Source organism: Muntiacus reevesi, chromosome 14, assembly GCF_963930625.1.
Source record: "Muntiacus reevesi chromosome 14, mMunRee1.1, whole genome shotgun sequence".
Classification (NCBI taxonomy): Eukaryota; Metazoa; Chordata; class Mammalia; order Artiodactyla; family Cervidae; genus Muntiacus; species Muntiacus reevesi.
Genome location: NC_089262.1, coordinates 60,472,532 through 60,485,699, shown reverse-complemented (window position 1 = coordinate 60,485,699; position 13,168 = coordinate 60,472,532). Strand labels below are relative to the sequence as shown.

Genomic DNA, 13,168 nt, shown 5'->3' with positions numbered 1-13,168 from the left:
AGGGGCAGGACCAAGATTACTCATGTGAACCACACAGGGACTCTAGGGATGGTCAAGAATTCAAATTAAATCTCTAGGAATGGAGGTAACCTGGCTACTTTGGAGATAGATGTCAAAAACTAGTGATGCAAAGGCCTAGGCCAGCTTGCAGAGAGCTTTTTAAACATAATTTTCCAGTCTTTAAAAACTGAGCATTTCACTGTTTTAAAATAAAAACACTAGATTTCTGAGTTTTGGGGGAAAGCAGAGGATTAGCAACCCTGGGCCCAAAAATGGGACCTAATTAAACTTAAAAGCTTTTGCACAACAAAGGAAACTATAAGCAAGGTGAAAAGACAGCCTTCATAATGGGAGAAAATAATAGCAAATCAAGAAACAGACAAAGGATTAATCTCAAAAATATACAAGCAACTCCTGAAGCTCAATTCCAGAAAAATAAATGACCCAATCAAAAAATGGGCCAAAGATCTAAACAGACATTTCTCCAAAGAAGACATACAGATGGCTAACAAACACATGAAAAGATGCTCAAAATCACTATCAGAGAAATGCAAATCAAAACCTCAATGAGGTACCATTACACGCCAGTCAGGATGGCTGCTATCCAAAAGTCTACAAGCAATAAATGCTGAAGAGAGTGTGGAGAAAAGGGAACCCTCTTACACTGTTGGTGGGAATGCAAACTAGTACAGCCACTATGGAAAACAGTGTGGAGATTTCTTAAAAAACTGGAAATAGAACTGCCATATGACCCAGCAATCCCACTCCTGGGCATACACACCTTAGAAGCCAGATCTGAAAGAGACACATGTACCCCAGTGTTCATTGCAACACTGTTTATAATAGCCAGGACATGGAAGCAGCCTAGATGCCCATCAGCAGACGAATGGATAAGGAAGCTGTGGTACATAAGAAAGCTGTGGTACAGTGGAATATTACTCAGCCGTTAAAAAGAATTCATTTGAATCAGTTCTAATGAGATGGATGAATCTGGAGCCCATTATACAGAGTGAAGTAAGCCAGAAAGATAAAGACCAATACAGTATACTAACGCATATATATGAAATTTAGAAAGATGGTAACAATAACCCTATATGCAAAACAGAAAAAGAGACATAGATGTACAGAACAGACTTTTGGACTCTGTGGGAGAAGGCGAGGGTGGGATGTTCTGAGAGAATAGCACTGAAGCAAGTATACTATCAAGGGTGAAACAGATCACCAGTCCAGGTTGGATGCATGAGACAAGTGCTCGGGCCTGGTGCACTGGGAAGACCCAGAGGGATGGGATGGGGAGGGAGGCGGGAGCGGGGAGCGGGATGGGGAACACATGTAAATCCATGGCTGATTCATGTCAATGTATGGCAAAAACCAGTACAGTATTGTAAAGTAATTAGCCTCCAACTAATAAAAATAAATGGAAAAAAATAAAATAAAAAATAAAACACAGGCAACGGCTGAGTCATCCTGACCTCTTCAGGAAAGGGCATGAATTCACCAGTTCACTGCAGTCTCTACCACTATCAGCTCCTTGACAGCAAGAGACTGGGCCAGTTTACTCATTTATTAATATACTGCCTCCCCAATCCCTGAAGACACTGGAGTTGACAACCTCTGCCCAAGGAAAAGAGGTAAAGGAACTTCTACATTCAGCCTCATTGTTACATCACATCCACTGCTGATTACATAAAGTGGCCGATTCTGTTCAGTGATTCATTCCGTATCAATCAATGGACGACACACACGAACGTGGTGGAGAGCTTCCGTTAGGTGCTCACATTGGTACTGCACCTTAGACTCGTTCCTGTAACAGGGCCTGAGGCCCCACAATGCTGATGAGGGTTAACTGATGGCATCTTCCATCTTTATGTGAGTCACTGTGGACCACAAGATGCTGCATAAGACATGCTATAAAATATTGGTTTTACTGCTGTTCTATGCCTCACTCTGTGCTGGCGATGAGATTAAATAACAGTGCAAAGATAAGTGTTATCTGATCAGCCTTATTATCTAACAGCCACTATGGGAGAATGAAGAAAGAACCCTCTTTACACCTCAGACACCAGGATGGTATCCTCATGTTTGGCAGGAGGAACAGCACGGATGGAGTTAGCAGCTGGTACAGCAGGCGCTGCTGAAAGGGATAAAGAGAGTGCGGTGCCAGAAGGGATTTGCTGCTCCCAGCATTAACATCTCAGTTGCTGGGAAGTCAGGAGTGGGAGCGGAGGGAGTTTCTGAGGGGAAGACCAAGAGAGTCAAGCAGCAGAGGCTTCCCTGGTGGCTCAGTCAGTAAAGAATCTGCCTGCAGTGCAGGAGACCTGGGTTCAACGCCTGGGTTGGGAAGATCCCCTGGAGGAGGGCATGGCAACCCACTCCAGTATCTTGCCTGGAGAATCCCCATGGACAGAGGAGCCTGGCAGGCTGCAGTCCATGAGGTTGCAAAGAGCTGGACACGACTGAGCGACTAAGCACACATTCACCAACTAGTATCAAAATACTTCAATATTTTCACAGTTGATCAAATTGCTGCATCAACGGAATACCAGTCCTGGTTATGATAAACCACCTCCTATCATGCTTGGTAAACCAACTGGATGCTTGTTACTGAACACTGTAATCACTGATAACGGGAATATACCACAGGCATGATCTTGCCAATGACCATTTAATTTCACTAGGCATTTCAGGCGTTTTCCAAGAAGATGTGGGATTAAAGTAATTGAAATATTCATCACATAGCCAAATACTTACAACAGCTGCAAAGATGTATTTCTGGTCTTTTTCTTGTAAAAAGAGCAGCACATCAGTGAGAAGTAGAGCAAGGATATCTTCAAAGGAAAAAAAATTACTGGTATTAATTAAGCAAACCACAATTCAAATGCCCTTATTAAAATTCTCATCTCATGTTTAATTTAAACAAACTAAAAATTAAAAATCTAAGATTCAGTCTAACTATAAAACTTTTATCAAAATGTCCATATTATGATAGCTAAAGACTTACTTTAGAGATAATATAGTAAGTAAGTGGCATTTAAGTGCATGCTTGTGTGTGTCACTGTCCGTACAAGCTAAATCTCCAGCAAAATTTAATGTTGTAGCTTTCAAAAATGGAAGAAAAATATTCAGTGAAAAACAAGGTCCTATCAAGTCCAGTGGCCAGTGTTGACAAAGCCTCGGCAAGGTGCTAGCTATAGAATCATTCCTTAAGGATCAGAATAAACTGTTTTAGACGCTAATCAGATAACAGATGACTGCTCGATAGCAAACACCACCAATGTCAACACGTATATTCATGCATTATGTCATTCACCACCGAAGATGTTTAGAGTTTATTTCTCTCCTCAGTGGTCTGAGCCCTGGGCGACTGGCACACAATAGACTCTGGGTGTGTAGGCATATTTTCCAGAATAATATTTGTATGCCACCAATTGGGATTCTCAGTGACTTTGATTCAGACATTGCAAACTTGAAAACCCATGCAACACTTGGGAAGCCTTTTGTTTGGGGGCAGCAAACTCTCCCCAAAGGTGTATAGGGTGGGCCACCTCCATCTACTGAAGTTTCCAACGTGATCCTACAGGAATCTTTCTACTGACCCACAGTTTGTGTGTGTGCCTGCATTGCTGAACCATTTTTCTTTGGAAAATCTGTCCTCTATTAAATGAATAACGCGCGGTAGAGAGAGAAACTGGTCTGTTGGAGCCACGGTACCTTTGAAACGACCTGTAGCAGTTTTCCAGTAGACAAGGCCATCGTATAACAGGGTCCTCTCTTTACTCATCAGCGCCTGTTTCCTAAACACATGGCCATTTTTGAGCTTAGTGTACGTTTTGTTTTCAATCTTATTTAGGATCTCAAGCCATTTTTGTTTTTTCTCGTATTCGCTGACTTTTAAATCCACAGCTGCAATCATGTCTTTAATTAAGCAAAGAGCTTTGCATAAGTCTTTCTGTTCTTCAGTGCTCTCTGCATGGGAAAAAGAAAGAACAGACACCGAGCAATAAGCCAGAGTGCTCAGGGAGACACTTTTCCTTTAATGTTAAAAAAAAGTGAAAAACATCATCTAAATAGCAGAAATCCCACAGCAAAAATGTTGGACTAACTTCAAATATTAGGGAGTTTGGGACTGATATGTACACACTGGTATGTTTAAAATGGACAACCAACAAGAACCTACTGTCTAGTACATGCAACTCTGAATATTTGTAACAATCTAAACAGAAACATGTATAACTGAATCACTTTATTGTACACCTGAAACTATCACAACATTGTTAATCAACTATACGTCAATATAAAAAAAGAGGGAAAAAACTTCAAATATTCTATCATCACTCTGCATCCCTCCTGCCCAAAACGACGGTTAAAATGTGTCCTTAAGAAGATTGATTTATCAGATACGTCAGCAGGAACACTATGACAACATGATGTCTGAGCTCTAGAGACTGGTCTGACCTTCTTCCCTAGAGCAGTGACTGTCATATCCCAAGTTCAGCCTTCCTTCCACCTGCCCAGACATGAGTAATCAAGCAATCCCCATACCAAGCTTCTCAGAACTTCACTGAGCTACAAGCCCAACCTGAAATCCTTTCCCAAAAGGAGGCTGCCGTGTGACTTGAATGGACCCCAGACTCATTTGCTTTCCTGGATCCCTTGCTCCATAAAAAGTAACATTCAAAATTATAGTTTACAACTGCATTAGCATAAAGATAAATATACTAATAATATATATTAAAACATCTTTTCAGCCTCAAAAATTGGGACCAAGGCACTGTGCTGAGTGGCTAAGTCAGCTATGCCAACAGAGTAGATAATCATCAGCCCAACTACGATTCTTTGAAATCCAGGCCAAATCTCTTATCTCTAGACTATCTGAAGAAAAACTTCTAGAGGCGTTTCTGCAACAGCTTCCTGGAGCTTCCGATGAAGTAAATTTAACTATTTTCTAAATTTGATGTTTAAAAAACTAACTGATGTTTATTGAGGTGAATGGAGCTGAAAGAGAAAGTTTCAGGAAGTCAGAAACTGCTAGGAGAGAAGAAAAGAAAGTCGACAGAGAAAACAGAAGATTCTCTAGAGCCTAGAACAGCAGAAGTAAATACACAGGAAGAGCAGTGAAATGGAATAAGGACTTGTCCTCTGAAGGATCTAAACGTTCCAGGCTCTAAATGCCTTAAGCAGGTACATGAAAGCTTAGTCAGACAACCAAGGAACAGCTTGTGACACCGTGGTTAACAAGGAAGATTTTCTCGTTGCCCACGATAGAACCTACTGCCTTTACTTTTCGACTTTACTGCCCTGTCACTCACCTAAGCAGCAGTCCCCACCACCAAAAATAAATATTCTTCTTTATAAAGAGTGTATTTCAAATATAGGAAAGCTGAATAGAGAAAATCAAAGTTGAATTGCAAAGTGACTTAACATAAGGCAAGAAAAGGTTTCTGATCTTCAGGGATAGATTACTGTCTTTTCACAGCCTACGACTCTTTAGTGCAGGAATGCGCGCGCCACCCAGAAGTCTTGTCAGGATTGCTTGCCTTGGGTTCCATCTCAGTCCTACTGAAGCAGACTCTGCTTGTAAACAAGATCTCCAGGTGAAGGGTATTCTAATCACGTCCCAAGAGCACCGCCCTAGTACAGTCACAGGACCTCGGCGCCCAGAAGCCAGAGAAAGAGCTGGGGGAGAGGTCTGACTCAATCAAGGAGGCAGTGTTCACTCAGCCACTATGACAGCTACACCTGAGGAGCCAGAATTCAATTCTCACTTCCGACATACCAAGCTGCAATCTCTGTCTCACATTCCACCTGGAATTTGACATGGGATGATTCTTGGAGCAGCAGTAGCTGACCTCACACAATCTGACAGTTTTTAGACATACGTTAAAATTAAGAAAGAAAATATAACCATGATACAAACTGAAAGTCTTAATTTCGTTTTCATTCTTTCATCAAGAACAAATTATGAAGCATGTCTCTTTATATTGTGCCTATATTTTCTTGTATATTAATTACAGAAAGCAATAAAAATGGGACATAAGGAATAGGTGCTATCATTCCTGACTGAACTCACATTCTAATGTGACTAAAAAAACGGAAAGACTAAATCATGCATTTCTACTCACCAAGACCCCTACCAATGAAAGGATGTGAGAAGTTGACTTTTTAGAGTGGGTATTACCATTTTCATGGTCTTCAAGTCAACTGATCATAATAAAGATAATAAAAACAGCCCCACTTATCAAGCACCTTATTTATATTAGGTTGTATACTGAGCACTTTCTGAGACCATCTTATTTAACCCTCCCACCAAATCCATAAGATAAGGACTAGTATTCTCATTTGGTGGAGAACACTGAGGCTCATTTCATTAACTTGCCCAACTAATGAGTGGCAGAGACAAGTATCTGCAACGGCCACACAAATTTACACAAAGTTAAACCAAAGCCCTTGTTAACATAAGACACTACCGTCCTAATAATTCCCTCATGATCAATAAGCCTGATCCTTGAGGAACAGGCACTTTTGCCTGTCCACTCACTGCACTGTTCTATTATTGATAACCTATTTGTACCAACCACAGGACTACCTACTGAACTAACAACCCCTCACGGAGCTTGCAGAACAGTCACGTGGGTTAACAGGGTCTCAGAGGATTCCCAGCTGTTAGTTTCTGATGAGTTGACAGGGTCAAAAATAGCTCCTTCATAAATCATCCCCAATCTAACAAATCACTGCTGGGAGGGTAATGGAAGATGAAGAAGAGGTATTAAGGTTTGGACGTGGGGGAAATAGAGATGGGAAAGACAGGCTCAGCGTACGAGGAGGCCTACTTGCTTTGGGCTGCTTGGAGGCATTCAGACTATTGGCCAAGTCACATTATGAAAGAGAACTTTTCAAAATGGATCCAAATCCTAAGGCTTTACAGATTTTCTATAACGAACAATCTTTATGAATCAGATGCCACCAACATTTATAAATGTTTACAACACCTCAGTGATGTTTAAACCTAATGAAAGAGGCAAATGTTGATCCCAGAAGTCATCACTCACCCTTTGTGTACTGCAATATCCTTTCCACCAAAACAGGGTATTTTGTGATGCGCTGAGTGACCAGCAGAATGCATTCTGGAATTCCTCGGCGTCGAGCCAAAAGATTACTATTTCGGAGCTTAAAATATATATGCATATATATTTTAATATATACAAACATTACCTATATTTTCTTTTTAGGTAGGAATTTAACAATACAAAGAATCTGCAATGGTATCATTCTATTCAGACATAACACGCATGATCATTAATTGAAACATTATCTTCATTAAATGGTATACTTTGAAATTAATATCAACAACCCAAATCTCCAAAATTAGTAAGTTTCAAGTTACTCTGATATAGTTAATTCCAAAATGAGCAAGTTTTAATACATAAAAGTGCTAAGATTCATGAATAGCAAAAATTTTGAAAAACACTCAGAAATCAGTTATATTTTGGAGTTTGCAATTAACTATTTGTTTTCCCAACAGGTTTTCCTCTACATTTGTTGTTCTTTATCATAGTACTTAAAGTTTCCTCTAATCAGGGCAACTTTTTTCTAAAAACCTCAGTCTTCATTTCAAGTTCTTAATACACATGTATTTTTTTTAAAAGGAGAATCTGGTAGCATTCCCAAAACGGTAGATAAAAAAATTAAGAGTCTGTGAAACTCTAAGGGACAAATTCCTTCAATAAGTTGGACGCCAAAAAATGGGATGGGGCATGTTCAATTTTAAAGGTGATTTAAAAGACATAAGCCCTGCATACAATATCTAAACCTTGGTCAGATCCTAATTTAAGCAATCCAATTTTATGAGATAATCAGGGAATTTTGAATACTGGCCAATTCTTTGAAGATATTAAAGAATTATTGTTTATTTAAGTATAATAACGCCACTGTAATTTTTTTAAATATATATTGTTCAGATATACAAGTTATATATGAAATGAGGTGCATCACAGATTTGCTTGCAATTAATCCAGAGGCACTGGAGTGGATTCTTTATTTTTACTGTGACTCTTCTGACTTATTACTTGTCACAGCATGAAATAGTTTCATAAGATACTACAAAGGTGCTCAAAAGTATGGAAAACATGTCTTCACAAATATAAATACAAAAGTAAATGATTTGGGAGAAATATTTTACTAACACAGAAAAAGCAGTCTTCTATCTTTGCCACAAACATATCACTTTCTTCTTCCCTGAAAAACAGTACCTAGATGTGAAACTTGCTTAGATCATGTAAAAAACAAGCATGAACTTTATGTTGGCTTACCATTTTGTAAGTTTTAAAATACTTGCCTTAATAAAATTCTGAAACTTTTTATTCTGCTGGAGTTCTTTAAAGAGGCTAACAGCCTCTTTGTGATGGCTACAGAATTCCCCATATATTTTCTTCATTTTATTTGCATTTTCCTCTGAAAACTGAGAAGAATAACATTTCAATGATGGTTTGAAAATTTAGTCAGTTCTAAGTGGCTCAGAGGATAAAGCGTCTGTCTGCAATGTGGGAGACCCGGGTTCAATCCCTGGGTCAGGAAGATCCCCTGGAGAAGGAAATGGCAACTCACTCCACACTCCAGTATTCTTGCCTGGAGAATCCCATGGATGGAGGAACCTGGTAGGCTACAGTCCATGGGATCACAGAGAGTCGGACATGACTGAGCGACTTCACTTTCACCTTTTAAACACTAAAAAGAACATGCAATTTTCATATATTTCAATGCATTCTTTGCAAATAAAAAATAAATTCCTGGAATTTCTGACCACAATCAGTTCTCTTCCATAGATATCTTTTAAAGAAAGAGGAAGTAATCAATAGGTAAGAGGATTATATGTGATTATATGTGGTTATATGACATTGAACTAACTCAATTATCAATAGCCAAATGAAAAACATTTGCTATCTTCTATGTTCTGTGTGTTTACACAACTTTATAATTTCAATTTGCAGTTGTAATACTTTTATAGAGTGAAGGAATGGTATAGGGCATATTCAGTGACCCTCAGGAAAACTGACGTTTACACTGACTAACTAACTGATCATGTCCATGAACTCGGTGCTCAGTTAGGAACTTGATTTTTGTCATCACAAATGGATCACGAGGCAGGCTATTATTAACCAAGATGACAGAGAAAGAGAAGTAACCAGAAGGCCAATTTATTAACTGAGAGTCACAAGTAGAAACAGGGACTGGGTATTTCAAAAACCTTAACCTGCAGAAAAATCTCTGTTCAAAAATCTACAAAGGAACCCACTTAGAATCGTAAGCTGGTATGGAGAGAATCCGCTGAATCATGTGAATGCCAGTCTTCCAGACTCTGATCACCCCACATATACACATCCATGTTGAGGGTCACTGCAACAGAAACCAAAATATACCTACACCCCCTCAGGAAGTTCATCACTAACTCTGGACTTTTCAACGTTGCTCCTAGTTTTATCTGTTTGAGGCAAATACATCTCAGGAGATGATTCTTAAACCACCAACAAGAATACATTGCTACAAATCTAACAAAACATACAGAGACCTTGTGTGCTAAAAACTACACAATGCTGATGAAAGAAATAAAATATTTAAATAAATACACCACGTTCATAGATTGGAAGAGTCAACACACTAAAAATGTCACTTCTCCTCAAATGAGTGTACAGGTTTAATGCAATTCTTAATAAATCTAGCAAGTTTTTAGAGATCTAGACGATTATTCTAGAATTTATACCAAAGATAAAGGAACCAGAATAGCTAAAAATAATCTTGAAAAATAATAAAGTAAAAGAACTGTCTACTCAATTTCAAGATTTATTATATAACTTATTATTATATATATTATTACATAACAAGATTTATTATATGTAGTCTTAACTATCACTATGGGATGATACACATACATCATGGAACAAAATAGGAACCCAAAATGCCCAACAGATTTTGACAGAGAGCAAAGCAATTTATTGGAAGATGGACAGCCCCTTCAACAGACAATATTAGAGCAGTTGAACATTCACAGATGAAAATAAAAAAGAATCGTGACCAAAGTCTCACATTTTATACAAAAATTAACTCCAAATGGATCACAGACTTAAATGTAAAACATAAAACTTAAAAATGTAAAACTAGAAAAAAAAAAACCATAGGAGAAAAATCTTTGGAATCTTATGCTAGATAAAGAGTTCTTAGACTTGAAACCAAGAGCCTGAACCTTAAAGCAAAAACTTGACATATTGGAGTTTACCCAAATTACAGAAGTTACAGATTTTGAGAAAATATTCACAAACTACCTATCTGCCTGAAGGTTAGATAAAGAAATAACTGTTCAACAGTAAGAAAACAATCCAAATAGAAAATGGGCAAAAGACAAGGACAGACATTTCACCAGAGAGGACATAGACATATATGCAAGTAAGCATATGAAACATGGCCTACATCATAAGCCACTGGGGAAATGTAATTTAAACCACAACAAGACATTACTACACACCTCTCAGAATAGTTAAATGAAAAACAGTGACAATTCTTAATGCTGGTGAGGGCGTGGAGAAACTGGATTACCAGTACATTGTTGAGAGGAATGTAAAATGTTACATCCTCTCTGAAAACCAGTTGGCAGTTTCTTATAAAATTAAACATGCAACTACCAACCATACATACAACCCAGAAACTGTACTCCCAGGCACTGATCCCAGAGAAATGATAACTTAAATATGCACACAAATCTGCATGTGACTGTTCATGGACTCATGTGTGCATGGATTCCCAGAAGGTTCAGTGATAAAGAATCCATTGCCAATGCAGGAGATGTGGGTTCAGTCCCTGGATCAAGAAGGTCCTCTGGAGGAGGAAATGGCAACCCACTCCAGTGTTCTTGCCTGGGCAATCCCAAGGACGGAGGAGCCTGGTGGGCTACAGTCCCCGGGGACACAAGGAGTCGGACATGACTTAGCAGCTGAGCACACGAGCAATAACCAGGTGCTTCTGAATAAGTGAGTGATTAAACAAACTGCGGCACGTCCACACCTCAGCATAAAGCTCACACACAGCCATCCGAGTGATGGAGAGAATTGTGCTGAGTGAAAAACAGTCAATCCAAAGGGACATACTCTGTATATAACCTACATAACATGTATATAACTTATATGTCATGACTGAAATGACAGAGAACAGATTAGTGATGGCCAGCAGTTGGAGACAGGAGAGGAGGAGGTGTGGCTATAAAATGGCCAGATGAGGAATCTTCATGATGACAGCAACATTCTGTAATTTTTTTGTATCTCTATCAGCACCTCGGCTGATACATAATGAGATTATTATTGGCGGAAAATAATTTTAAAATGCCAAATCCCAGACCCAGTGCTATCAAACAACACACTAGGTAGGCGGTGGGTACATGGGATACCTCATTCTTAACAAGTTCTAAGAGACGTCTATGTACCTGAAATTGGAAAACCACTGCTATATACCCACCATGCTCCACATGTTCAGAATTCCTCACCAACACAAGTTCCCACTGACTAAATTACCGTCACATTCCAGTCGGCCTCCTGAGACCTGGCGTCTGAGACTGGAATGTGGGATTTCCCCAGGCCCGCTCACACACCCTAAGCAGCTTGCACGCCCTCTGTGCCCGCAGAGCGCCACTCCCACAGCCACGGTCTGAGGACTTTGCTACTATATTGTTCAGGAGACAATTTTATTTACACGGTATTGGAAGGAAGTCCGCCACACCGACTAACCGTGTCCGCGAACAGGAACACAAAAGCAGACTTAATCCTTTCTCTGAATACCAAGGATTTTCCCCCGGTTGGAAAAGTGTGTGCTTTATCCAAAAGACTGCCAGGCTTTACCCTGTGCTAACAGCCAGCTTCCCAAACCTTGTCCTCAATTTCCACACAAATTAAATAAAAAACTGGTAGAAATGTGAAACTTTTGTCAACTATGAAAGTGATGAAAGAACAAAAAAATATTTTAAATGATTAGAATTAAAAGTTATGATTGTATCAAGGGCAGAAAGATAGATGGAAATACTTTCAAATGAAAAAATAATCTTGCACTTCATTTTTGAAAGCACTCAGATTCGAGTTCACAAAGACACAATTAGACATTTTAATTCAAACTGTCTTGCAAAGTACTTTACTGTCTCTTAACCTGGCACTGTACATGTTTGGGGTGAATTATGACGATAGTACAGGTCGAGGACTTTAAAGATTAGATGCAAAACATTTAGCACTTTGATTAGAAACTTATCACGAGTGTGGATTTTTACACAATGAGACATGAGGGAAAAGATCTGGGGCAATTGTCAGGATTTTTTTTTTTCTTCTTGTGTATTACAAATATTTGTATTTAAGTATATTTAAATGTTTAGTCTATAGACCAATAACTAAATTCCTTTGGTATCTGTGACAGGGTGAAACTGATATAAAATTAATATTCTGAACATGACATTTTGGCATCTACTTAGAGAATGACAAACTAAAGTAACTAGTGAGAGATCTCCATGCCTCTCCTCAGATGCTTTAAGCGACTGCAAAACATAGCCCTGGAGTGAATACCTGGTGTGTTTTTCCTAAGCAATCCATGGTGGTGGTTTAGTTGCTAAATCGTACCCGACTCTTGCAACCCCAGGGCCGAAGCCTGCCAGGTTCCTCTGTCCATGGGATTGTCCAGGCAAGAATACTGGAGTGGGCTGCCATTTCCTTCTCCAGGGGATCTTCCCGAGCCAGGAATCGAACCCGGGTCTTCTGCATTGCAGGCCCATTCATTCAATAAATATTTATAGTACCCAGCACTGTTCTAGGTATTGAAATAGAGTAGTAACCAAATAGATGAGACTCCCTACCTTACTGGGACTTAGAGACTAGTGATGGTAGCAAGCTTCCCCAGCATGTTCCCATGGTATCTCAAAATAACATATTCTTAACTTAAACCCCAGCTATGCCATTTAACAAGATGTGTGAACTTGGGAAAGTCATTACTTCTCCATACTTCAGTTTTAGGGAAAATAATATTTACCTCACTGTATAGTGGAGATTAGGTGAGGTAATATAGTGGAAGTACCTTAAAAGTCCTTGCCATTTTAAGGTTGCGGATGCATGTTACTTAACTTTTGTATTAGCATGTTCTGGGGCTTCCC

General features: G+C 39.2%; 1 protein-coding gene across 8 annotated transcripts in view; it reads right to left on the bottom strand.

Annotated features, from left to right (window-relative positions):
• ARHGEF28 (Rho guanine nucleotide exchange factor 28) overlaps positions 1-13,168 on the bottom strand; it is a 320,275-nt gene that overhangs the window by 56,656 nt on the left and 250,451 nt on the right. For all 8 annotated transcript variants that reach the window (XM_065905708.1, XM_065905711.1, XM_065905707.1 and 5 more), the window contains 4 exons: positions 8,336-8,458; positions 7,050-7,167; positions 3,712-3,966; positions 2,752-2,828 (listed from right to left, as the gene is read on the bottom strand). In XM_065905708.1, the coding sequence (XP_065761780.1) occupies positions 2,752-2,828; positions 3,712-3,966; positions 7,050-7,167; positions 8,336-8,458 (573 nt within the window). The remainder of the gene's footprint in view (positions 1-2,751; positions 2,829-3,711; positions 3,967-7,049; positions 7,168-8,335; positions 8,459-13,168) is intronic.